General features: G+C 48.2%; 1 protein-coding gene across 2 annotated transcripts in view; it reads left to right on the top strand.

Annotated features, from left to right (window-relative positions):
* The window catches only part of TBX4 (T-box transcription factor 4), a 96,849-nt gene that overhangs the window by 40,720 nt on the left and 28,164 nt on the right, over positions 1 to 27,965 (top strand). For both annotated transcript variants that reach the window (XM_077311975.1, XM_077311974.1), the window contains exons 4-5: positions 17,419 to 17,538; positions 19,537 to 19,684. In XM_077311975.1, coding sequence (XP_077168090.1) covers positions 17,419 to 17,538; positions 19,537 to 19,684 — 268 coding nt within the window. The remainder of the gene's footprint in view (positions 1 to 17,418; positions 17,539 to 19,536; positions 19,685 to 27,965) is intronic.

Raw genomic sequence — 27,965 nt, 5'->3', positions numbered from 1 at the left:
GCTTGATGTTGCTTTAATTGCTTTCCTCTGGATGGATGCTTTCCTCTTGGTTGCTTGATTTCCATCCTTCCTACAAGAGTCTCCTTCGTGGTTCCCTCCTTTTCCTCCTCCTCTTTTTAACCTTGCCCCATGAAATAGCTTAGAGAGGGTGTCCGACTCCAGGCGAGGCAGCATCAAGGCAGAGTGGGGATTTCGAAACCCTTTCCCATGATTTCGCTGTTCCTTTAGTTCAGTGGTTCTCAACCTTCCTAATGCCGCGACCCTTTATTATAGTTCCTCATGTTGTGGTGACCCCCAACCATAGAATTATGCAAGTGTTCTTTCACAGAAATGAAACAGAAACTGACCAATGGCGTGAAGATCCATTTTTCATGATTGTAAATAATTTTTTTTTTCTGGGGTTTCTCCGTTCAGTTCTGCCTCTTGTCCCAACATGCCGATCTTTGTCTTTTCCACTGTTCCAGACAGACGAACGCTCTATCTCGATCTACCCCGCAAGGCTGTTGGGTGGATGGTACCCCCCCCTGGCCAAGCTGCTTGTCCTGCCGCGACCCCTCTGAAAAGCTCATTCGACCCCCAAAGGGGTCCCGACCCCCAAGTTGAGAACCACTGCTTTAGTTAGAACAATCTGGTAGGGAAGACTAGGCTGCAGGTGAGGGGCCCGTGAGAGATCATTAGCTGTCCTCCGTTCCCCTCAAGGAGCCTGCAGCAGAAAGGTTAGGATTTTGAGGCTGATTAACTTATTATGGCCCACTAAGCATCGATGGACTTAAAAGCACACAACTCTGCCCAGGAGCATTGCACTGTAGAATTCTTTGCAAGTTCAGGTTAGGGTGGATTAGGAATATTCTCTCAGGGCCTGCATAAATGCTACGCGGGCAGGGAAAAGGTCTTCCGGTGTCCCGCAATGTTGGTGGGCCGAGGTTGGCCCGGAGACTCACCCCCTACGGTAGGGGGATTCTCCCAGAGGTTCCCTGGCCTGTAACAGACGCAGCCCCTCTGCATCAAGGATACCGCCGGCCCGGTCTTTATAGGGGCAGTGAAATGCATTATGAAACAGACCGGTGTCGTTAAACCGCGATCCCACTTGGTTGATTATTTACAGGGCCCTTCTCGATATTTACATAATGGATAAATGTGATCTAATTTTAGGTCTGTTATGGTTTGGGCTCCTCGGCAAATGAGGGATTTTGCCGGTGCTCAGGAGAGAATCGAGAATGAAAAAGCTTTGGGAAATCTTTGTTTAAATCTTCCATGCGGCACTAGGGCGAACGGTCTTTCTAGTGTCTGTCAGAACACTTTAAATAAAGCTTAGATGAGCGAGCCAGATAAATATATATATAACCTCCCCTCCCCAATATGAAAAGGCCTCTATCCTCCTGACCTCATCACTTAAACGTCCACAGAGCTGCCACCAGATAAATCTCGGCCGATCTGTCCGCCAGGCTGCGAGTTCAAGGCTGCGTGTGTTTAGTGAAAGTGAATTTGGGGGTCTGAAAAATGAACGAGGACGGAGAACTCCTGCTGAACCTGCCTTGTTTGTTATTCTGGAGTAAGGATTCGGCCTGAACTAATCTGCCACTTCAAAGCCAAAGGCCCCGGCTTTGTATATAGAACGTCATGGTAGAGGGGTGGGGGTGATAAAAGAAACCGGGACGGGAACGTTGGGGTGCCCTGGGAAAACGGGCCTGGGATGGGAAACGCTTTGATCTCTCTTGTTCTTCTGAAGCCCAGCTTCTTTAAAAAAAAATAATTTAAAGTTATTTTAAAAGGGCAGAGTTGGTATCTCTGGCTTTCTGCCTTGTAGAAGGCCATGCAGAATCTCTTGGGGGCGAATTGCTATTTGCACCAAGGAAATTCAAATGTAAAAGATGGATCCTCTCTTGGATGAATTATGTCCATTTGTGCACATCTTACAGTGCTCCGCTTTCTGAGCTGGTCCTCCTGGCCATAACGTTATTCATACTTTGTTTAAAATGTTTCCAGAACACCTTTCTACCTGCTCAGATTTCCCACAATTCTCAGCAATAGAAACACGAAAACAAGTTAATACACGGACTGGTATATACGAAACCATGCAAACAAACATGCGTGCATGGGCGAGGAGGAGGCGAAGGAGCAGGGAAAGACCAGTAGCAGATCTTGCACAATCTCCTTCTAGCCTTTTCAGTCCTGAGGACTAGAAACTTTCCATTAGCTGCCTTGAGCTTCAGAAGGAAGAAACAGCAGTAACGTTTTGTTGTTGAAATTCCATCTAAACATCAGGAAGAAGTTCCTGACAGTTAGAGCAGTTTCTCAGTGGAACAGGCTTCCTTGGGGAGTGGGGGGTTCTCCATCTCTGGAGATTTTTAAACAGAGTCTGGAGCGCCATCAGAGGAGAAGCTGATTCTGTGAAGGCTCAAGGGGGTGGTGGTGACAGTGGATGAGCGATTGGGATGTGAGTGTCTTGCGTAGTGCAGGGGGTTGGACTAGATGACTCAGGAGGTCCCTTCCCACTCTATGATTCTATCCTTTTCAAAATTAACAAAAAATCTAAATGCAATTCTTAGGATGCTGAGTATGGACTACTTCCAATGGCATGATGCGTTAGGAAATGCGTTATTCCCACACCAAGTTATAGGGACCTGGCTAATGTTTTTGGGCACCAAAAGTCTAGCACTTTGGGGTGCAATGCTTCTCTCTCTCCACCTGTGGGAAAAACTCAGATGTGTTTGAGTGTTTGGTGTCGGCAGTGTTTGAGGAAAGGCTAAGAGTGTGCAAAGAATATCTGTTAGAGCCAAGCTGTGCATTCACGAAAAGTAATGAAGGACAATCCTTTCTAGGAAACGGGCTGCATTAAAGTTCCGACAAACATCTGCTTAGTTGTTCGCATTTTGTATCCTGCATTTCTGCCACACAGAGGGCGACTTGAGCTTTTAAATAAAGATTGGTGGCAGTGTTCCTTTCTTTTTCCTTGGGAAAAGGCAAATATCTTATTCCAGGGGTAATGCTGGCAGGGGGCTCCTGGGAATTGTAGTCCATGGACATCTGGAGGGCCGCAGTTTGACTACCCCTGTCTTGACTACCCCTGTCAGTCAACACTAACAGTAACAAAAAGTCAAGATCAAATAATCAGGGAAACAGCCGCAGCATTATGTTTGAGCCAGCCTCCTCAAACATCCTTTAAAATGAAGCAGCCTGAAATAGATTTGAAAGGTCAGGAGAAGAAGGGGTCCCGAAGCCTTCCTAGTACGGGAATTCCACAAGGAAGGTGTCACTACCAAAAAGGCCCTGTGTCTTGAAGCTGCTGGCCTATTGTCAAAGTGGCCATTTTCTCCAGCTGAACTGACCTCTATCAGCTGGAGATCAATCATAATCTTTGGAAATCTCCAGCCACCACCTGAAGACCGGCAACCCTATGTGGACACTTATTGGACAATGTCCATGACATTACTGGCGATGAGCAATACAAACCTACCCCAGCTCCTCCTTTTGTGAAAGAAAAACATCAATGATTAAAGAAAAGACACCCTATAATTTTGCAGTTAGTTTACAGTTAGTTTGAGACATTTCAAAAATGGGTGCATTGAATAATAGCTTAGTCCCTCTCAGCTTAGGCATAACTTTGCTGACAAGGCCTCCGTATGCCTGCATTCCTTCAGGGGTGGGATTTCTTCTGAGTAAATGGAAGAACAAGCTGAGCGTCCAGAAATTATGCACTGCAAATGAATGGCTGAGTAATTTTCTGCAAAAGTTATAAGCTTTTTCCTCCTTCCGTGAGTGAGTTACCACCCAGCTCAGGGCTGTCAACTGGCCAGTCCAGGGTTCTTATCCAGCCCATGAGCAACTGGACGTGACCTTCATTGCCCAGTGACACAGGCTGTGCATTTTGTCCCTCTGTATTGTCCGGTGGAGGTGGGAGGGTGGGCATCAGGGAGGTACTTGAAGGAAACACAAGTTTGTCTTTCGAGACCAAAATAATATGGCTAATTGTCCTTTTTCCTTTCTGTACTTGATCAGTGTCCTTCATGCCTGTGTCCTTTATAAAGTTTAGAATTCCGGCAACTGGTGTGGCATTTTATGGCACCCGTGGCTCAGCCTGGCAAAGGGACGTTTCTGTCTGATCTGGCTCTTGTGACAAAAGAGTTCCCCACCTCTGCTCTTTGAAAAAGACAAGAGAAAAACTGTCCCTTCAGCCACGCAGCAGATGCCAGGCTGCATGTAGTGGCTGGGCGACTGCAGTGCAATGAATATTTCCTCGGGGGGGGGGGGGCGGAATAGTTGCTTGTTTGGAGTGGCCCTCGGACTAAAGAGATTTTTAAGACTCTCTCAAGCTTCGATGGCCACTATTTTCCAAACAGCATTCTGTAGCGGTTAGCGCACTGGACTAGGATCTGGGAGACACCAGCTTCGGGTCTCTGCTCTGCCGTGGAAGCCTGTTGGGTGACTTTGGGCCAATGGCACACTCTCAGGATAACCCACCTCATAGGGCTGTTGTGAGGATACAGAACTGACATAAGCCACTTGGAGTCCTCCCTGGGGAGAAAGGAAAGATAAACAAAGGGGTTTTTCTGGTGGAAAGAGTGACCTCTGCATCCTTCTCTCTACCGCGTGTGTTTTGTGAGCTTCTCACACTGCTGAAATGCTGCCCCCACCTGGTTCTGATCCTGGCGTACCTACCAAGAGTGGATTTGATAACCGAGTATTTAAAAGGCTGTTATGTAGAGCAGGGGTAGTCAACCTGTGGTCCTCCAGATGTCCATGGACTACAATTCCCATGAGCCCCTGCCAGCATGCTGTAGTCCATGGACATCTGGAGGACCGCAGGTTGACTACCCCTGATGTAGAGGATGGAATAGAGCTGTCCTCTCTTGGCCCGGAGGGACGGACCAGAACCAATGGGATGAAATTAATGCAAAAGAAATTCCATCTAAACCTCTGGAAGAAGTTCCTGACAGTAAGAGCGGTTTCTCAGGGGAACAGGATTCCTCAGGAGGTTGTGGGTTCTCCACCTTTGGAAATTTTTAAACAGAGGCTGGATAGCTGTCTGACGGAGAGGCTGATTCCTTGAAGGTTCAAGGGGGGTCAGGTTACAGTGGATGTGCTATAGCACAGGGGTAGTCAACCTGTGGTCCTCCAGATGTTCATGGGCTACAATTCCCATGAGCCCCCTGCCAGAGTTTGCTGGCAGGGGCTCATGGGAATTGTAGCCCATGAACATCTGGAGGGCCACAGGTTGACTACCCCTGTGCTATAGGGTTGTGAGTGTCCTGCATAGTGCATGGGGTTGGACTAGATGACCCATGAGGTCCCTTCCAACTCTATGGTTCTATGATTCTGATTCTATGATTCTAAGCTCTTACTGCCCATCCAGGCTGGTTCCTCGGTGGCCGTCCCTGGCATGGCTGGAGCCTTATATGCCGGTGAACTAGCTCGGCCGTGTTTTTCTAAAGCAAACGAAAGGAAAGAGCCAGCAGAGCAGAGCAATGAAAGGTCGTTCCATCTCTGTGGCGGACAGAGGACAGTTCCTGGCTTCGCTTCAAGAGCGGGCCAGCCCAGCCAGGAATCGGGACTTCGGCGAGGAAGACAAGCTGATAAATAAAGGAGCAATCCTCCTAAGTGGTTTCTCCGCTAACAGTTCATTTAAAAGCCATTTGTGAAACTCCGAAATGTGCCTGGGAGAAACTGAACCAGGGAGGGATCACTTCATTAGCGGAGCAAATAAGTCAGCCGCACATCATCGCTTTGCTATTTTGACCCCGGCCCTCGGCTCCCTCCCTCCCTCCCTCCGGCTTCCTTTGTACTCGGCCACCAGTGGAGATCTGCAGGGCCGGGATGCCAGATCTGATCTCATGAGGGCATGGAGGGATGGTCCCCGGAATGACGACATCGTGTCCCGAACAGAGAGATCTCTCGGGGATTCCAGGGAATCAATTTGGGCCCCTCCCTCTAAAGCAGGGGTAGGCAACCTGTGGTCCTCCCGATGTTCATGGACCACAATTCCCATGAGCCCCTGCCAGCGTTAGCTGGCAGGGGCTCATGGGAATTGTGGTCCATGAACATCGGGAGGACCACAGGTTGACTACCCCTGCTCTAAAGGCACAACCCAAGAATCCATTCTCTCTACCTGCTGCCCAGTGTATGCTCCTCCAAAACAACTGGGATGTGGCCTTCCTTGGCAAAATAGTGCTCACGGTTGCCAACTCCTGGTTGAGAAACATCTGGAGATTTGGGGGTCGGAGGGGCTTGGGGAACTGATGGAGCTCTGCACGGTATAATGCCGTATAGCTCACTCTCCAAAATAGCCCCTTCCTGCAGGGGGATGCATCTCCACTGCCTGGAGATCAGCTGTGATTATGGGATATCTCCAGGCCCGGCCTGGAGGTTAGACACCCTACATTCCTTGGGGTTCTCTGGGAAACACATTGGTTGGGTTATTCTGCCTAAAGGGACATTGTTGGGAGACTGTGCTTTTGGCAAAAGAAAAGCTGTGTTGTTTTATTTTTAAAGCAATAAACCGGGAGGAGGAATTCTCTGGCAGTGGTGACAGCTTTGGAAACAGTAGCGCGGTTTGACACAAACCCTGGGAAACTAGAAAACCAAGGAAGGGACGAGGAGGAGGCAGGAGTGCTGTGGCTGCGAATCGGTGTCCTAAATGTGAGCCAACAAACTGAAAAGATGGCCAGGATGGGACCCCAGGAGTATCCTTTCGGAGGGGCGCCTGGCACGATCCCAGGCCTCTCTCCGATGTGGAGTTGGTGCTCCCAGACCAGCCCGTGGAATTTGGCCCAGAAACTTGCCTGGGGGCCAGGATAATGTTTCAGTGTCAGCATGCTGGGCCGTGCCGTGCTGGGACTGACTGACATCTGCCTTCCTTCCAAGGAGCTCTGGATAGCAGACACGGCTCTCCCTCCTTCAGGTGGCCTTGGGCCAGTCACAGTTCTACCTGAGCTCCCATAACCTCAGTCCCTCTGTTCCATTGTTCATAATCCTGGCCTATGATGTCCTGCCCCCCAAGGCTGTTGTAACAATTTCTGAGAAAGCATACAATGCAGTACAGATATTAAGACTGAAACTGAAGAAGAAGAGCTGGTTTTCATACCTCACTTTTGTCTCCCTGAAGGAGTCTCCAAGCGGCTTACAATCCTTTCCTCTCCCCTCAACAGACACCCTGTGAGGGAGGTGAGGCTGAGGGAGCTCGGAGAGAACTGTAACTGAACCAGGGTTGCCCTGCAGACTTCAGATGGAAGAGGAGGAGTCAGGAATCAAACCTAGCTCTCCAGCCTACAGTTTGTAGTTCTTAACTGCTGCAGCATGCTGGATCTCAGCTACCTGCTATTTAGCTTGTTGCTTTTTAAGCAATGGTCATATGTTTGGAATATACAGAAGAGAGATTCTTATGTGTCCGTTTTGAGGTCTTGTTCATTGGGAACTACAGCTGAACGTGTGAGCCAACTCCACTGAGAAGATAGCATTGATTTATTTATTTGCTTTATTTAGAATAGGGTTTTCTCCCTGAAAACGCAAGGGGAAGGACACCTAAAACAATGCAGGAAGAACAGGATAACACATCCCCGCAAAATCAGAGAACAGCGCATGTACACGAAACATTACAGGAGCCGAGAAGGGCACAGTGATGCGCAGAGCAAACAGAGCATTAAAGCTGGATTGTAAAACCAGGAGGCAATGTTCAGTAAAGAATGGCAGAATGAAGACCACCTGAAATCCCACAGATATTAATTACGCTGAGTACAACCTTATTTACTTTATCCAAATACCTTCCTGGGGAGAGTATTTGCCCGAGGCGTCTGTCTCATCTGCATTTCATGCACGAGATTTATGAGATTACAGAACAGGGACTATTTCGACAGTGCGTTTGAAACGGATAGCATAATGACGCAATCCTAAACAAAGCTCCCTTTAGTGTGTGTGTCTCTCTATGTGTCTCTTTCTGTATGTATGAAGTGTTGAAGTGGCTTCAGACTTGTGGTGAACCTAAGGATGCGTGCCCTCCCAAATCTCCTGCTGTAAACAGCCTTGCTCTTGCCAAAGGAGGGCCAGGGGTTCCTTGATGGAGTCACCCCAACTCCCGGTGGGTCTTTCTCGTTTCCTGCTGCCTTTGTCTTGTTGTCTTCTCCAGTGACTCCTGTCTTGACTCCTGTCTTCCCATAGGGTGACCCAAGTCTGAGAACAGAGTATTATAATGTCATCAAGTTACGCCCTAAAATTGGTAGAGTCGGTAGGTCTAGAAAGGTGTCTTTCTGCCCAGTGAGGTTGCAACAGGTATTTTCCCGTGGCGTCTTCAGCAAGTCCCCCAAAGTCCCTTTGTGTCGACTAACTGGTGGCCTTGTTTGTTGGCTTTGAAGAGGGCTTATACCTTTTTAAGCTTGTATTTTTTAAAGATGGTTTGTTGGTTTGGGATGGGGCAGTAAGAAAGGGTATTTTTATGGGTCTCATGCAAGCACTCATGAAAGGGGTGTGTGGCATTGCATTGTGGGATAAATTAATAATTCAGTAGGTGGCCTAGGGAAGGGATAGGGGTGCCCGTTTCCTGCTTGGGGCTGGAGGATCCTGTTGCCTGCCGTCACACTGGCCTCCAGTGGGGAAAACAAGACATTAAAAATTTGCCATTGACCTGACAGCACTACAGCACATGCTGGGAAAACCTGGAAGTGATGTCATGACACTCTAGGCATTACTGGAAACTCTATGGCAAATGATGCCTGTCCCATGTCCCCAACCTTCCAAACTGTTGGTTGCCAGTGGCAACCGGAGGAAAGAAAGGTTAATTTTGGTTATAGAGGAGGAGGAAGGGCATAACAGCTTCACTAGAGCAACCATAATTCTCACACCTGAAGAAAGCCAAAGGCTTAAATGAGACATTTGTCTATATATCAAACCCACACAACTTAGAATCATAGAGTTGGAAGGGACCTCCAGGGTAATCTAGTCTGATTACTACCATGCTCTATGCAGGACACTCAGAACTACCTTCCTACGCACAGTGACCAATTTCATGCCCGGGTGATTCCCGCCAACACACCAAAAATCTCCAGAATCCAGCCTGGCCTGGAAGAAATTCACAAAGAGTTTGTGAATCAACAAACTGGATGCATCCCCCCAAGGGCTCAATGCCATCTTGTTTCTGCTTCTTTCCACGGGGGGAAAGGGATGTGATAAAGTGGTATAGCCCTTGCTTTGTATGCTGAAGCTCCCAGGCTAAGTTCCCTGCATTTTCACGCGTAGGTTCAGAAAGTAGGGCTGGGAAAACTGATTTCTCTGCTTGAGATTCTAGAAAGGGAGCGACGGCTGAATTATCCCCAGCATATATACAATCGAGCCTCTGGCAGCCCACAAAACATGGGGCAGGCCTGCTCTGCTCCAGGTTCAGGAGACAAGTGCCAGCTGCACTTTTGGTGCTCCACCAAAATAGACCATGCGAGGCGGCAACACTGGTCAGACCTATATTTTAATTTATATATCTAAGAGGCAGAAATTCAACATGGGAAAACAAACAGAGTCTGTTGTGATATACACCAGACACAGGAACATTTTGTGCAGTTAATTATAAATAAAGGTAAAGGTATCCCCTGCATAAGCACCTAGTCATGTTGAGTTATAGTACGCTGGAGGGCGTCACCGACCCTTGGGGTGACGCCCTCCAGCATATTATAATCCAATTGGCAGTCCATTTAAAATCAACATTCTACTGAATTTTTAAAATCAATGTTCATAAATCACTTAATTATAAATAAACTAGGCTTCAAAGCCCATCTATAAGGGCTTCGCCCCCCCCCCCGAGTCCACCCGTCCCCCTCCCGGCTTTGGATCTTCCGATTGGCCCCTCCGCTTGTCAGTCCGGGCCAAGGGGCCAATCATTGCCCCCCCCATCCCAGACTGAGCCCACCCCCACACCCCTTAGCCTTTTATTTATACCATGGAGCGGTGTAAAGATATAAACAAATGATTTATAAACATTGATTTTAAATGGACTGCCAATTGGATTATAATATTTCCATGGCAGGAAAGTCTAGGGTTGTTGTTTTTTTTAAATGAAAAAGCAGAAAGTGCAAGTCTGAAATCCGTACACCTGATCCCTAGAACAGTACGCAGGATCTCTCCAAACTGGGGTGACCAGGGAATCTGATAAAATGTAAATATGACAAGCAGTATGCACCAAGATAAAACCTCTGATTGGATCTGAGCTGCTTTGACTGACTGGCATGGGAGCTTAGGTTACGGAGGACAGCTCTTGACAACGTTGACATTATACAGCAACACCGAAAAAGACCAACTCCATGTTAGGAATTATCAGAAAAAGGAACTCAGTATGAGATGGTTAGGACTGTATTGTGTTGGAGAGCCAGTGTCATGTTGTGGACTGGGTTTGATTCCCCCCTCCCCCCTCTTCCTCCACATGCAGCCAGCTGGGTGACCTTTGGGCCAGTCACAGTTCTCTCTGAGCTCTCTCAGCTTTCCCTACCTCACAGGGTGTGGGAAGAGGAAAGACAACTTTTAGACTCTTTTGGGTATTAAAATGTGGGACACCAAAAAACATCTCTTCTTTTTCTACTGAATAAATTTGGATACAGCCAAACTTGCATTACTGTGCTCATTTTGACTGTCTTGAGAACTGTTTGGGGCAGAAAAGGAGGTGGAGAGTTTTAAAATTTTTAAAAAGGGTTTGGCATAGCTGCAAAAGGGACAAATCAACATGGGGAAGAAAGTCCCCTAAGGCAAAGATGATGGAAAACATCAGCAATACACAATGTAACATCTCCTCTCCTCCACCTACCAATCCCCCTTTTGCAGCATCAGTGGAAGAAAGCAGTAGAGGGTTCAGAGGGATGGGCCCTCCTTCTGCCACCAGCTGGAAAGCTTTGGGCGTGACAGCTCTCTCAGTTCCAGGGGGTGGCATGAATCAGTGGTCCTTCTCCCACACTGAAGATTTAGGGCTCTGCAAAGTCCAATGCACAGTTCCTCTGAGAGGGGGGGATGCTGGGGGATTTTTTTGGGGGGAGGGGAGAGATTGTGGATCCTACAATTTTGGGGGGAATGTCTAGTTACATAGAATCACAGAATCACAGAATCACAGAGTTGGAAGGGGCTATACAGGCCATCTAGTCCAACCCCCTGCTCAACGCAGGATCAGCTCTAAGCATCCTAAAGCATCCAAGAAAAGAAAGGTTGTGTATCCAACCTTTGCTTGAAGACTTCCAGTGAGGGGGCGCTCACCACCTCCTTAGGCAGCCTATTCCACTGCTGAACTACTCTGACTGTGAAAATATTTTCCCTGATATCTAGCCTATATCGTTGTAGTTTAAACTTGTAATTTAAACTTGTAGTTTACTTCCATGTGTAGTCTGGCATGTTCTGGAACTAATCTGATTCTCCTTCAGGGAAAGTTAAGCCTGGATTTCAGAAAGGCCTCATGGCAATTGGGTATTGATGTGATTGGGCAACAAAGCTTTGAGCAGTCTCAGTCAACAGGTGGACCCCAGGAGGGAGTTCATGATGAAGGGAGCCTCCCCTGTGGATTGATGGCTGCTAACATAAATATTTATTAGCACTGGTCATAGCTCAGTAGTCTAGCACAGGGGTAGTCAAACTGCAGCCCTCCAGATGTCCATGGACTACAATTCCCAGGAGCCCCCTGCCAGCATTCGCTGGCAGGGGGCTCCTGGGAATTGTAGTCCATGGACATCTGGAGGGCCGCAGTTTGACTACCCCTGGTCTAGCATGAGCTTTCCCCCATGTACAAGGTCCCCCGACATCTGACAGGCTGCTTCGGAGCATGCAGCTGCTGCGCTTGGCTATCACAGCCACCGTCCTCCTCTTTTGAAAAAGCCATAAACATATCCGGTGGCGATGAGCTGTAGATACTGACCGAGTTCCCACTTCTTATTTTGAATTTACAGCTAATCATGGTGAAGATATGCCCTAGCTTCACCAGCCAGTGTGGCGTGATGGTTAAGAGGGGCAGGCTCCAGTCTGAAGACCCGGGTTCGATTCCCCCCTCCTTTTCCTCCACATGCAGCCAGCTGGGTGACCTTGGGCCAGACACATTTTCTCAGAAGCTATCCTTGTAGAGCAGTTCTCTTAGGGTTCTCTCAGCCCCACTTACCTCCCAGGGTGTCTGTTGTGGGGAGAGGAAGGGAAAGGTGTTTGTAAGCCGCTTTGAGATTCCTTTGGGTAGTGAGAAGCGGGGTATAAAAGACTAGCTCTTCTTTTTTTCTTGTCTTTGAGGGCATATCTTCACCACAAATCAAATCGTTTCTTTAAAAAACAATCCTGTTTAAATGTCATGGCTTTTCCAAAGGGGATTTGTAGCTTGGCATAGAGCAGTGGTTCTCAACCTTCCTAATCCTGCGAAATCTATCTCGATCTACCCTACAAGGCTGTTGTGTGGATGGCGCCCCCCCCCCACTGGTTAAGCTGCTTGCCCTGCGGAAGGCTCGTTCGACCCCCAAAGGGGTCCCGACCCCCAAGTTGAGAACCACTGCTGTAGAGGGAGATGGAGACCACACAAAAATCCTTACTTATCTTGCTGCGTGACAGTTCATTTGGGATGTGACACAGGTGTGAAAGTTCTTCTTAGACTGATTGAAGCGGACATATTGAGAGGAGATCTACGTTCTTCACGCCAGCCCCCTCTGTGGCCTGCCAGGAGCCCCACAAACCCATGTTTGGCTTCCCAGCGCCGACAGGTGGTCAGCGTGGCTGTGGGTACGCCAGACATGTGCCATTCTCTCCCCCTGTGCTGTTCCACAAGCAAGGAAACCGCAACTGGAGAAAGAGCCCTTCTTACAGTCTGCCCTTCTCAAGAGTGAACAAAGGTATTGGCGGGGGGCACAGGCCTCTCCTGCCACAGCCAAACCTCTCCGGTCCCACATTCCAGATGGGGCTGTACGCTTTGGTCTCCCTCAAGCCGGCTGCACCAAGGGGGGAAGAGAAACATCCCACAAACTCCACTTCAGTGTGGCTCTTATGACAACATTCACTTTGGACTTCGCTCTGGGGGGGGGGAGGAGGGGTCTCCATCCCTCAAAGAAAGAAATTCATGACCTGCCCCTCCCCATGTTATTGCCCCAAACATTTTATGGAGAAGCCAGCTTTTGCCAAGAGGTTGAGAAATATGTTTTCATTAAGGAAACCGGAGAGACGAGTCGCTGGCACTTTGCTGGCAGATGCCAAAACCCCAGCAGCTAATAATAATGATGAAATGGCGAGATGCAGCCAGAATTTTTTAACTTGGGTGCCTGCCGTTTTTCTTGGAAGCGGCCGCAGACAACCGGCAGGATCCAAGGGCCCCCGACCCTTCGGATTTGGTCGGAACGAACGCTACCAAAGACAGCGAGGGAGCCGTTTGGCAGAGAAGCGACACCTGAGATCAGATGCAAGGTCTAATTTGTTATCCTTGAAGAATTTCAGCTGTATATATTACGGGAGTGCTTTGGCCCCCTCTATTTATTTTAGAGGGCTATTCTAAAAAACGTTATAAACTCAGACTTGTCTACCCGATATGAATTCCATATGCTAAAGCTTAATTTTAAATGCCATTAAAAAGCACTTAACATTTGCAGTATATCAGATCCGGCTCCCTTAGCAGCCTGGATAGGCCACGGTTTAGAAAGCCGTTGCCGGTTCGGAGGGAGGGGGGAGCGTTCGAGGGGGGAAGACGAAAGAAGCCGTTCAGAAGTTGGGGCCATAAATATCCTTGTAGAATCTTCCAGGGCTATGTTAAAAATTATGCCGAAGAAACTTCTGCCATGCTTTTTTTAGTTTTCACTTTGGGGCGTGAATCTTTTTTTTTTTTTTTTTAAGGTCTAATTTAAAATAACAAAACAAAAAATTAAAAGAAACGTTTGGCCTTAAAATTGGATTCCTTCTGTAGCTTCCCCCTTCCCCCAGTCCGAAAGTGTGAATTAGTCTGTGTATTTTGCAAACTGAAATATCCTACTGTATTTATTCAGGTGCTTACCTGCGCCCAAGGTTAAGCGGAGTGCAAAGCTTATGAATGGAAATCAAAGATGGATGTTGGTAAACCGACTCCTTTTCAAGGCCAAACTAATTACATAGTAAACACCTGGAATTTATGCAGGGTGTTAGAAAGGCTTGATTCAAAGGCCTTCTAAAAGGAGCCCATTTTGTGGACTTCTGCCCGAGTGGTTACAAAATGGCGGCTCGGACGACGACATTCGTTCGGCCCCCACAAACAAAACTTCTCCTTTGGTCTCCGTGTCCTCTCCTCTTCTTAGTCTACCAGTATCAATATTTTCTGCATGAAGATTGAGAACATTAGGCCCGAATGGGTTATCCTGTGTAACCGTAGCATTCTTTTTTGAGGCAAATTCGTAAAGCGATGTATGCATGTGTTCCCAGGGACCTGGGAAGAGAGGTCTGCTGTTGGAGACGTTAATATGGTTTCTGTCGACCATCTGTTTTTTTGGAGCGAGGTGAGAAAGAAATGGATTTAAAATGATACACGAAGCTATGTAACATCTCCCAAGGAATCCAAAATGGCTGACAGAAAATAACTGAGGAGAATATTTTTGGAGTGGATTTTAATATTGCCCGTCCAATTTTTAAAAGATGCCCAAAGAGGCTTACCAATGACAACTTAGAACCTAATAACAGTTAAAACGTTAAGCATTCAGGTTGCCAGCTTCCAGTTAGGGCCTGGAGATCTCGCAGGATTTTCGGACCTCCAGACAAAAGAGATCAGTTTCCCTGGAGAAAATGGCTGTTTTGGAGGGGGGACTATATGGCGTCATGCCATGCTGAGGTCCTTCCCATCCCATAACCTATCCCCATGTAGGTTTTTATAGACCAGCGAATGCTGGCAGGGGCTCATGGGAATTGTAGTCCATGGACATCTGGAGGGCCGCAGTTTGACTACCCCTGTAGACTATACCATGCTGACTCTACAAATTATTCAACCTAGACTGGGCAACCCTATAAGGCAGGGGTGGCTCATGGGTATTGTAGTCCATGGATATCTGGGGTGCCACAGTTTGGCTGCCCCTGATATAAGGTATAGATATCTAATTTGTGACTAGAAGGGGTTGGGAATCTGCTCGAGGCGAATGGAAACAAGACGTTGGGGCCACCTGAATATTGAGGGGCTTTCCGCACCGGGATCCTTGTAGCAAATTGTTTGCGGAACGAAAAATCGCCATTTAAAATAGTGCAATTCGTCATTATGCATACCTGACTTTGTAGTGGAATCCAGTTGCGTTTCTATCGTTTCCCACAAGCTTCCGGTCTCAGCAAAAATCGCTAGAAAGGAAGCGCTATTGCCGAGCTCGTCCCGCCCCTGGCCGTCAAGCAGCCAATGGGCAGCCGTTAGCATGCTCCCAAACAGCCCCTTTCCCTTTAAGAAAGGTTTTTTAAAAAAAAAAACACACCCATTGCAACGAATATGTGTTGATTCGTTGCAACGAGAGACCCATCAGCTGGCAGGTGTGTTTGAGCTGTCGTTTCATCGTTGCCACGCTCCCTCCAAGTGAAAAAAAAAATCCCCCCCCTCACGGGCCCGATTTTCGGCCGAAAACAGTGTAAAAAATAAAGGGAAAATACATCAGCAAACGGGCTTCTCTGTTGTTTGTGCTTAGTGACTAAACAGCTCTGGGGAGGGACTGAAGCCGGGGAAGCCTCTAAACAGGCTTGCTGGTGGGTTGAACTTCGCTCGCTCGGAGAAAAAAAAATGGCGATCGCTTCGCCGGAAGATCAGAGGAGAGAGCCAGGGGGAGGGACTTTGCAGAAACCACAACAATGGTAACGCACAGAACTTTCCCGCTAGTGTTGCAGATTGGTTGCAGGAGTGTAGCGCTTTCCGGAGGGTGAATCCACTTTTGGGGATTTCCCTGAAAGCGCTACAAGGAAGCGCTTTTTGCGGATCGGTTTCAGGTGTGTGGCAGATTGTCAACAACGTTGTGCATAATGGCAAATCAGTAGCGTTTTCAATTGGCAACCATTGTGCGATTTTGAAGGCGTGCGAAAAGCCCCTGAGAGATTCACCTGCAACTTCCCATTTTACCTTGTCCATGAGCTGCCTCCATGCCCTTCTCTCCACTTGAGTCTTCAGAATGGGGATACCAGCCCTTCCAACGTACCTGGGTCCTTCCTTCTGCAGACATCTCTCCCGCTGCACCTGTAAGCTCTGTTTCGTGTTGCGAGGGTTGCCACCTTTTTGGCCTGGCATGGCTCGTATGTCTTTGAAAGCTGCATAACGGACTGAAAGTTTGACAGGTGAAGTTTCCCCATCACTGTATTTCTATTTTGGAGTTTGCTTCACTGGTTGGAATTCCCCCACACCTGCTGTTTGAAGAAGTAGAAGAGCTCGTTTTTATACCCTGCTTTTCGCTACCTGAAGAAATCTCAAAGCAGCTTACATTTGCCTTCCCTTTCCTCTCTCCACAACAGACACCCTGTGAGGTGGGTGAGGCTGAGAGAGCCCTGATATTACTGAAGAGGAATTGGTTCTTGTATGCTGCTTTTCTCTACCTAAAGGAGTTGTAAGGCGGCTTACAGTCGCCTTCCCTTTCCTCTCCCCACAACAGACACCCTGTGAGGGAGGTGAGGCTGAGAGAGCCCTGATATTACTGAAGAAGAAGAGGAATTGGTTCTTGTATGCTGCTTTTTTCTACCCAAAAGGAGTCTCAAAGCGGCTTACATTCGCCATTCCTTCCCTCTCCTCACATCAGACACCCTGTGAGGGAGGTGAGAGAGCCCTGAGAGAAACTGCTCTGCAAAAACAGTAACAGGACTGTGATTAGCTCAAGGTCACACAGCTGGCATGATTGACGATGGGTTGTTGTCTCTTATTAGTCTTCCAGTATAGTTTTTTTCTGTGCAGAGCAAGAATGTGAGCCTCGGATTTTCTAATCCAGGGCATTTGCTGGCAGGGGCTCATGTGAATTGTAGTCCATGGACATCTGGAGAACCACAGGTTGACTACCCCTAATCCTCAAAAGGAAGGCCATATAAGAGCCATTCTGCACACGTTGGATAAACCACTTTCAATGCATTTTAGGAGCAGATTTTCCTGTTTTGCAAATAAAAATTAATTCCATCAGTGGATTTTCGATTATGTGACAAAGCACTTCCGCTTACCAAGCCTGAACCACCGGTTTGCTTGGCTTTTCAAGGCTCCTTTGCAGTGGAAGCTTGCTGGGTGGCCATCACATCCTCTCCGCCTAAACTACTTCACAGGGTTGTTGTTAGGATAAAACAGCCAAGAATAAAACAACATTACTTGCTTAAGGTCCCCAATTCGGGAGAAAGGCAGGGTGTGAATGAAGGAAAGCAATAAGTGCTCTGTGGGTGCAATACATCCATGTCATGGGTGGATTAGAGCGCGTCCTTTGAAGCGCAACAGCTGTACTTCTGGCTTTCAAGCAACATTTTAATCTCTTCCTTTTTTTTTCTTTCCATAAGGAGGATGTTTCCAAGTTACAAAGTTAAAGTCACGGGAATGAACCCGAAAACCAAATACATCCTGCTGATCGATATTGTTCCTGCAGATGACCATCGGTACAAATTTTGTGACAACAAATGGTGAGGGAATGTCTGCTGGTAGAAGGATGAGTGTTGGAGATCAAATCTCCATCCCTGCGTGGTGCTTTATCCATGTGGTGCAAGCCTAGTTTGGTTTGGTAGTGCACAATTGAAGTGGGGGGGGGGGAATCTCCCTTGAAACCTCCACCTTCGCTTGGGAATCTCCTAGCAGGCACGGGCTCTGCGGCTATGAAGGAAGAGCTGGTCGGCTTGAAGCAAACTGTGCTGCTACCATCAAGGAGAGTAAGGGTGGAGGATCTGTTGAGCCCCTTCCCTAGCCTGGCAGGGAGCCCACCACTGACCAAAGATCCTTAGCCCATTTGCTTCTACCAGAAAGAGATCATCCCAGAATGGAGCCTTGCTGTCCTCCAGGGGGAGATTGCCAAGGATGGCACCTGCTTGTATTTTGCATGGAGCCAAATAAAACAGTTTAAAAAACAACCAGTTTAGACCGCTGTATTATACTACAATCGTTGTTCTGCATTGAATATAGTCTGTTGAAAAACTACACTGCAATGCTTTCTGCATGGTACAATTCATAGCCCTGCCCCCTGTAGTTTTGCCAGTGACTTTTTTCTCTAATGCAGTCACTAATCTGCATAACCAAGGAGCTTCTCTGCATGATTAATAGGGCTCCAGATGAGACTCCTTTGAGAGGAAAGCATCTGTGACATCTCCACCAAGCTCCCTTCTCCCCCCAAATTCTGCCTTTCCCAGGCTCCATTCTAGGGAATCCCCTGGAAGTACAGCCCATCTCCAGGCTAAGTGGATCTGGGTTTTGGAGCAAGGTGAGGGGGAGAAAGAAATGCCTTTAAAATAGACATAGGGGCTGTGCTTATGTAACATTTCCCAAAGAATATTTTCCCCCTGGAGAAAATGGCTGCTTAGGAAGGTGGACTTCATAGGAGAACACTCCAATGAAAACCCTCTCCACCCCAAATCCCGCCCACTCCTGGTTCCACCCTAAAGTATCCAGGGATTTCCCTACCCAGAGATGGCAACCCCACCCCACCCCCAGATCTCCAGGAATTTCCCAAGGACAGGGCTGGCGTGAGCGTCTTGGGGAAGTTTCCAGTTTTAATGGTAGGGTGTCAGCTGCAATTCGTGGAGGTCTCCAGGCTCTGCCTGAAGGCTGCAACCCGACCCATAGCCTCCACAATGGCCCAGCAAGCAACTGTGCTGAAATTCTCCTGGAGCAGGCACAGGTGTTACATGGAGTGAGCATCAGCGCTTCCTTCTTTCTGATGTGCTGCAATGGATTTGTTGTGATTTCCCACTCATGGTGGTGTGCATGGTTCTTCCTCACAAAAACCCTGTGAGGTAGATATGTTTGAGATGCACTAGTCCAAGGCAGAATCATAAAGTTGGACGGGGTCACAGAGGCCATCTAGTCCCACCCCCTGCTCAAGGCAGGATCAGCCTCAAGCATCCAGGATAAGAATTTGTCCAGCCGCTGCTTGAAGACCGCCAGTGAGGTCCCCCTCACCACCTCCTTAGGCTTTCATTCTTTCAGCTTATGCTATCTCACAGGGAGCCCTGGATGCTCCTTGGAAGGAGGGCAGAATATAAATAAGATAGGCCAGGCTTTCTCCAGCAGGGTTTTGTGAAACCCGGACATTCTTGACTGCCCTGGAAGGGTTTCCTGAATGGATGAGACTTAATTATTTTTTTATATTTTTAAAACAAATATTTAACAGGTGATATGACCATATATGGTCATGTCAACCCCCACACCCCCTCCCAAAATGGCCAATTATGGTCCTGGAGGGGGTGGGAAAGGGTGGGCTTGTCCACAGCTCTGCTTCCCAGCCATATTCTGCACAATGGCACCACTTCTGGGGCTTCTCAAAGCCTGAAGAATGCTCCAGGGGCTTCTCAATGATAAGAAAGTTGAGAAAGGCTGCCATGGACAGAGAAAAGGTGTTTGTCCTAAATAAATCAATTAAACACTCCAGCTTCTCATGGAATATCAACATCTTTCTTCTCCTTTGGGAACAGGATGGTGGCTGGAAAGGCAGAGCCCGCAATGCCCGGACGCTTGTACGTTCACCCCGACTCGCCTGCCACTGGAGCCCACTGGATGCGCCAGCTGGTGTCCTTCCAGAAGCTTAAACTCACCAACAATCATCTGGATCCATTTGGACACGTAAGTGATCTTTTATTTTTTTTTATCAATTTTTTAATTGTTCTTTGTTCTTATAAAAAGCATTTACAGAAAAATAAAAACAAAACAAAAACAAAAAAGCGACCAGCTGATAAGTATCATCAATACATTGACACTTAAGTGATGTATTGACACGTAAGTGATCTTGACTGGTGTTTTCTCGTGGCTGCTTTTGTCTCTCTCCAAGGGGCTGCCTTCATCAGGGAAGCCAGACCGTTTCCACATGAGGAATTTGCCCCTGCCCAGCCTCTCATTGTTCAAGGGTTTTAATGCTGCTTCCTCATAATGTCGTCGGCAACCAGGGGTTGGCACGGGTTTTTGTCCCCGTTGTCCTGTGTTAAGGGAAAGCGGGAGAATCCGCTTCCCCTTTCTTGTCACAAAGCACAACGAGGTGAAAACTGAGGCAAGCCTAACTGGATGAAGAAAAGCATAACAGTCTCGCTAGTGGTTTCCCCAGCCATGCACCCACCCTCTCCTCTCCATTTCCGGAACACCAATTTTTTAAAATGGCGCAGTCTGCATTGCTACGGGAATGCAAGCCGATGTGCCTGTGTTTCAGTGGAGATAAAATGTACTGTCATGTTCTCTTCAGTGTACACAGTATTATTGGGAGCGGCCTAAAGCACATTCATGTTTTTATTTTATGGTGGGAGGGCATGAATGGGGAAAGATGGGGGGCTGTGTTATGAAGCAAACATCTCCCTATTAGCATGGCGTCCGTGTTCTGTATTTTTATTCTGTTTTGTGAGCACACAATCCTCAGGGTCCAATCATTGTGGCCAACTTAAGCCTATCAGAAATCTCCCAGAACATGAATTGAGACCATCATAAAAAGAGTCCTCAAAAGAAATCAAGAAAAATGTTTTGTTGTTGTGGTGTGTCTCTGTAGCAACATAGAAGTTTAATTTTTTAAAATAAAAATTGATTTGGGGACTCGGGAGGGACTTTTGAGTCCACAAAATCCCCGCTGTGAGGGGATTGGTCGCTTACATTGATTGACAACCCAAGAAGCAGGGGGAAACCAGTGGGTTGTCCACTCTTCACCGCTGCCTCATTGGGAAGCAAAAAGCCACGACAAGACGGTGGGATAAGGTGGGAGAGTCTCCCGTCAGGAAGCAGCCAAACGTGTGGTTTACCTTTGCACGTTTACAAGCATTGCTTCCGCGCGGAAATTGCCCTATTCCAGCAGGACACCTTGCAGAATCAGAGCTGGGTCAGGACAGTCGGCAATCTCACAAAGGTTGCCTACAATTTGTAGTTGTGAGCATCCTGCATTGTGCAGTGGTTGGACTAGATGACCCTTTATGACCCTTATAGTTCTATGATTCTAATATTTCAATTGTGTTTCCTGTTTGTATATTCACCGAGGCTTTTATTCATTCTGGGCAGTGGCACTTCCAATGTTTTTGTCCTGTTTTCGCTCAGTTGGACTCTATGAAGCACAGCAGCCTCCAGTATGCGCAAAAACCAGGGCTGTAGCCATCCATCCCTGGATCTTGCACCCTCTTCTGGCTATAGCAATCCTTTGCAACAGGATTGCCATATCCACAGGGAAACCCAGTTGCAAATAGGGTTGCCAGCTCTGGCTTGGGAAATACCTGGAGATTTTGGGGGCGGAACCTGGGGGGAGAAGTCAGCCGTCCTCCCCTCTGTCCAAAGGAACCATTTTTCACAGAGAATGAATCTTGGTCATCTGGATATCAATGGCAACAGCAGAAGATCTTCAGGTTCTGCCTGGAGGATGGCAACCGTAGTTGCAAATGATTGCACTAGCGCAGGGGTAGTCAAACTGCGGCCCTCCAGATGTCCAGGGACTACAATTCCCATGAGCCCCTGCCAGCATTTGCTGGCAGGGGCTCATGGGAATTGTAGTCCACGGACATCTGGAGGGCCGCAGTTTGACTACCCCTGCGCTAGTGCAATGAGTGATGTGTAGATGCAACCCAGGTCACAAAAGCAAACAATTCCCCCCATCCATTGTTTTCCGAGGACTGGTAAAACATAGATGTTATTTGTATTTGGAATCGCTTACTTCAAGCGTAGCGTCTGTGTCGTAGGTCCACTTATACCGCCCAGAGCTGTATGGAAGGGCGGTATAAAAATCTAAATAAATAAATATGTACAAGATGTTCTCCGGGACACAGGCTTCAAGGAACCCTGGATGTGATGACCTGCCCCTTCAGAACAGTGTAGACGAGAAAAAGGTAGTTTTCAAGCTGGCGATGGCAAAAACTTTATTCAAACAATATAAACTGTTATAAGCAGAACGAGTTCCTAGGTGCGACAGCCTCGTTTTCATTTACACTTCATCAGTGAACTGTAACAAAAAAAGAATATATCATGTCCTCATGCAGACCTTATATCTTTAAACAGCCCGTGGCGCCACGGGCGCCACGGACTATATAATTCGTTAAGCCCCCTAGAGGTGGGCTTTGTCCGTGATGAGGAAGGGTCCGGGTTGGACCCTTCCTCACGACAGACAATTGGAGGGACCAATCGGCAGGCGCGAAGCGCCTGCCGATTGGTCCCTCCGATTCCCAGGCTGAGCAACTGCGAGCCGCGCGGGAACCCCCAGCAGTCGCGCGAAGCACGGCTGCTGGGGATTCCCTCCTTGCCGGTCTGACGCTGCGGGAGGCGCGAAGCGCCTCGCGCAGCGTCAGACCGCCGCCCGAGGGAACCCCCAGCAGTCGCGCGAAGCGCGGCTGCTGGGGATTCCCTCCTTGCCGGTCTGACGCTGCAGGAGGCGCGAAGCGCCTCGCGCAGCGTCAGACCGCCGCCCGAGGGAACCCCCAGCAGTCGCGCGAAGCGCGGCTGCTGGGGATTCCCTCCTTGCCGGTCTGACGCTGCGGGAGGCGCGAAGCGCCTCGCGCAGCGTCAGACCGCCGCACGAGGCAACCCCCAGCAGATTCCCTCCTGCGGATTCCCTCCTTGCCGGTCTGACGCTGCGGGAGGCGGAAGCGCCTCGCGCAGCGTCAGACCGCCGGCCGAGGCAACCCCCAGCAGTCGCGCGAAGCGCGGCTGCTGGGGATTCCCTCCTTGCCGGTCTGACGCTGCGGGAGGCGCGAAGCGCCTCGCGCAGCGTCAGACCGCCGGCCGAGGCAACCCCCAGCAGTCGCGCGAAGCGCGGCTGCTGCGGATTCCCTCCTTGCCGGTCTGACGCTGCGGGAGGCGGAAGCGCCTCGCGCAGCGTCAGACCGCCGCCCGAGGCAACCCTGGGGATTCCCTCCTTGCCTGTCTGACGCTGCGGGAGGCGCGAAGCGCCTCGCGCAGCGTCAGACCGCCGCACGAGGCAACCCCCCTTTCAAAACCCCTTTTTATAAAGGGGCTTTGAAACTAGTATAACATAAAAAGAATGTATATGTAAATTTTATATAACTAAAGTTTGCTTTCTGCTTTATCAATATAAGTGTAGTATTTTTTTCAATTGGTTTTTACAAGGATGCTAGCAAAGTTAGTCTTCAACACGCAACCTATATATGGAAACAGATATATACATTTTATTTTTTAAAATTTAACATCAAAAAAAGCAAATTATTAAAGAACATCTACCAAATATCCATACCTTATATTTTAAGACATAGATCTTGGGTCTGCTAATATCAAAGGCCCAACAAGGCAACCATCCTTTAGGTAAGGGATAGTCAAACTGCGGACCTCTAGATGTCCATGGACTACAATTTCCATGAGACCCTGCCAGTGAATGCTGGCAGGGGCTTATGGGAATTGTAGTCCATGGACATCTGGAGGGCCGCAGTTTGACTACCCCTAAGTGACCCCAAAGCCTCTAGACATCCACTATATTTATGAAACCACAGATTTACTCATTACAGATTAAACTCATTAGGTACATTGTTTAATTAGTTACAGAAAAGTGGGCAGGGGAGTAAGATGCGGGAGCTAGCCAATCAGTCAATTGTTTACTGTTTCCATCATGGAGAAAGAAAGCAACAAGGGAAGGGGGCTTCAGGGACATCTAGTGATGTCAACGGCCATCTGAACTCTTGGGAAAGGCTACATAACCCCTGGGGAGCTCTTGCAGAACTCCAGAGTTCCCCAGAATCCCTGGTTGGGAATGCCTGCCATAGTGTATGAAAGCAGAACAAAAGGGACAAGTTCTTTATATATATAAAAGAGGAGTTGGTTCTTGTATGCCGTTTTTCTCTCCCTGGAGTCTCAAAGCGGCTTCCAATGGCCTTCCCTTTCCTCTCCCCACAACAGACACCTTGTGAGGGAGGTGAGGTTGAGAGAGCCCTGATATTACTGAAGAAGAAGAGTTGGTGCTTATATGCCGCTTTTCTCTACCTGAAGGAGTCTCAGAGCGGCTTACAGCCGCCTTCTTTTTCCTCTCCCCACAACAGACATTCTGTGAGGTGGGTGAGACTGAGAGAGCCCTGATATTCCTGCTGGGTCAGCACAGCTTTATCAGTGCTGTGGCGAGCCCAAGGTCACCCAGCTGGCTGCATGTGGGGGAGCGGGGAATCAAACCCAGCTCACCAGATTAGAAGTCCTAACCGCTACATCAAGCTGGCTCTCTGCACTTTGGACATTCTGGCGGAGTACAAAGGTGTTTCCTGCTCATCTCAGGTGATCTAGCTCAGTCAGGGGCGGTTCCTGGCTTAGACTTGGCAAAACAGAGCATATCCCTTTTAGTTCCATGGACTAGGTACACAGCCATCTCTTCCATTGTCTAAGGCAGGAGGGGATAATTTTGCGTCACCTCCCTTTGGTGAGAAGACGGAGGCTTTTATTGGCAGGAGCAGACCTCACACTTGTCATTCACGTTCAGTTGGATTCGTTCCCTGGAGCAACTTGGAATTCAAAGAAGTTTAACATTTCAGATTTTAATGCCCAGTGTGGTTGGAGAAGCCACTCCTCCACTGCAGAGGGCTGAGGAGACATTTTATCACCCCTTTAAATTTCCGACACCCTTTTAAAGTCACCTCTGTTTAAAAGCAAAATCTCCCCTCTTTGGGCAAGACATTAATTTATAATCGAAATCTTTACATGCAAAATCTTTACATAATCAGTCTGACAAACTCCCCTGATTTATGAGCATGTCCGGAGGGTAGCAAGGGATCAAACAAGCTTTACTGTTTTGACAGATTTTTGGGCTTCAGATCATTGGAAGCCATCTCCCCCCGCCCCTCCCCCCGGCTGCCTTTGGATGAGGAAAAAGGGAAATCTCTCTTGAACCGTACATAAGTCAAAATTGCTGACACAATGAAAATGCTCCTATTAATAATGCCAGATTTCTTTAATGCTTGTTTCTGATGTACCATTTTTTATTTTAAAAGACTCAATTCTTCAAAATGCCGCTCCAAAAATCGTTAATCTGTTTGCACAAACTCGCCAGTGAACGGAAATCACCTATAAATGTAATAGTTTCAGTCCAGTGCACCTTGAAGACCAACAAAGTTTTATTCTGGGTATAAGATTTTGTCTGCATGCACGCACGTGAAAGCTTAACCCCAGAATTAAACTGTCTTGTCTTCAAGTTGCTACCGAATCCAGATTTTGTTCTGCTGCTTCAGAGCAACACAGCGACACAACTGAAGGTATAATGGTGTAAGGCTCACATCATACGTTGTTGTGTCTTGCAGTTCAAGAAGGGGCATTAAGGATGTGTCACAAGGACCTGGAGAGAGAGTTTGGTGTAGTGGTTTGGAGTGTGGACTTCTAATCTGGCATGCCGGGTTCGATTCCGCACTCCCCCACATGCAGCCAGCTGGGTGACCTTGATAAAACTGTTCTGACCGAGCAGGAATATCAGGGCTCTCTCAGCCACACCCACCTCACAGGGTGTCTGTTGTGGGAAGAGGAAAGGGAAGGCAACTGTAAGCCATTTTAAGACTCCTTCGGGTAGAGAAAAGCGGCATATAAGAACCAACTCTTCTTCTTCTTCTTCTTCTTCTTCTTCTTCTTCTTCTTCTTCTTCTTCTTCTTCTTCTTCTTCTTCTTCTTCTTCTTCTTCTAATACCAGGGCTCTCTCAGCCTCACCTCCCTCACAGAATGTCTGTTGTTGTGGGGAGAGGAACTAGAAGGCGATTGTAAGCTGCTTTGAGACTCCATCAGGTAGAGAAAAGTGGCATATAAGAACCAAGTCTTCTTCTACAAGTGGGATTATTTTTGCAACGACAAGCTGCTCATGAAAAGAATTCTGATGTTAGAAGGAATCAAAGGATGCATCTGGAATCACAAAGGGTGGGAGGGACCTAGGGAGCATCTGGTCCAATCAACAGAAGATGTTGTTTTTTATACCCCACTTTTGACTATCTGAAGGAGTTTCAAAGCAGCTTACGATCGCCATCCCTTCCTTTCCCCACAACAGACACCCTGTGAGGTAGGTGAGGCTGAGAGAGCTCTGGAAGAACTATGACTGGCCCAAGGTATAGCTGTATGTAGAGGAGTGTGGAATCAAACCCAACTCTGCAGATTAGAGGCTGCCACTCTTAACCATGACACCAAGGTTGGACCAAGCACTTACCAGCAATTAATTTGCCATCCTGTACAGTGAGATGCCAACCTACATTCTACAAGGGAAGGCCTCCCTTTACCTCCCCGACATTCTACTCCTTTGGCAGCCATCTTATGTCCTATTCTGAGCATGGCTAGTTCCTGATGTTCCTGAGGAATGGGGTATTCAAGCATCATACGGTGCCATGCCCCAGAGGGACCTCTGGAAGTCAGACGGGTATTCCTTTGCATGTGTGCATCTAAAAAGAGGATCTGAATTTGAGGAAATGCATACATCCCTCATAGAGAAGACAAAATGAGGTCAGAGAAATGCAGTGCTGGGAGAAGAGGGCAGCAGGTGTGCTAGAGATGGAAAAAGGACCAGCCTGACTGTGCAGACAAGCTAGGGGGTTGCTGTTGGCAGAGCTTGAATATGCAGAGAGAGCAGAGCGCTGCTTAAAGAAGGCAAACAACTATGTTCACAGAGAGGAAGACAGAGAGAGACACACAGAGAGAAGCCTAACGAAGTATTCTAGCTGTTTTCCGCAGTCTTTCTTCTGTTCAGCTGCTGTTCTGGAGGCAAGCAAGTAGAAGTGTGATCAAAAAGCAGGAAGTCTGTTGAGCCAAATAGGACACTGGAGGAGATAACTATGTGAAATATACATGTGAAATATGCCGCCTGCAGGACAACCTTTATATTCTGCTCAGCTATGCACACAACAGTAGCCCAGGGTACCGGGATTTAAGGGGCACCTATCCCTCCCTCCCTCCCTCCCTCCCTCCCTCCCTCCCTCCTTCCTTCCTTCCTTCCTTCCTTCCTTCCTTCCTTCCTTCCTTCCTTCCTTCCTTCCTTCCTTCCTTCCTTCCTTGGGCCCGCACAATCCACCCGAAATCAAGTTGTTTCAGCACCGCAAGTTCTCACTTCTCTGTTAATCACATTCTACTCCAACAGCATTCAGCCCGCTTGTCTTTCATGGTTGCTGGGCTGCAAAACACACCTCCTCCCCACCCCCAAATCCTTTGGCATGAACCCTCCAGCATGCAAGCTCCCATCCCGCGACAGCCGTGAAATGTGTAATCGTCGGCAGAGGGACGGAGCTCGCAGGACTCAATAGGCACACGGGGCGGCTTAGATGGAGTACGAGTCTATCTGCCTCCCACCCACCCCCCTCTGCATCTCTTGCCAAGTGGCTCCAACCCAAAACCTTAGACAGCTTTATGGGTCACACTTGTACCTTTTGGAGTCTCTGTAAAATATCCTTTCAGGCTGGAACAGCCCCCCCTCCCTCCCCTTCTCGCAGTTATATTGACTGTAAGCGGGCAGCCTTGAGGGCTGTGTATTTGTTTTAATTTTACTTGCTCCTCAAGGCGCTTTCTGTGCAAGGAACAGCACAAGCAGCCCGAGACTTCACTTCGAGGTCTTCAAAGTGGCTCCAGGAGCAAAAACCCAATCGGGATCCGGGCGCCTAACTCTCCTGGGGCTGCTTTGGAACTCCCAGGGCCTGGTTTGGGACCGTTCACACGTTCCCAGAAGCGGGGGGCAAGCGGGAGAAAAAACAAGCAGCGGAGGTGCCAAAGTGTAATGCAAGTTTTATAGAGTTTTTAGTGGGGAAACTGCCTTGCAACCTTTGAGCGACTTAAAAAAAAAAACACACACACACAACTAAGATGAAGAATCAGAATTCAACCTGAGAGATCTTTAGAACTTCCACATTTAGAGGCAGTACAGGATGAACATAAGAGAGAGCTTAACACAGAGCAATTATCGCCAGAGCGGCAGGGCCATCTAGTCCAGCCTCCTGTTCAGTGC

This window comes from Paroedura picta, chromosome 15 (genome assembly GCF_049243985.1).
Source record: "Paroedura picta isolate Pp20150507F chromosome 15, Ppicta_v3.0, whole genome shotgun sequence".
Classification (NCBI taxonomy): Eukaryota; Metazoa; Chordata; class Lepidosauria; order Squamata; family Gekkonidae; genus Paroedura; species Paroedura picta.
This window is presented reverse-complemented; position numbering and strand designations above follow the sequence as displayed.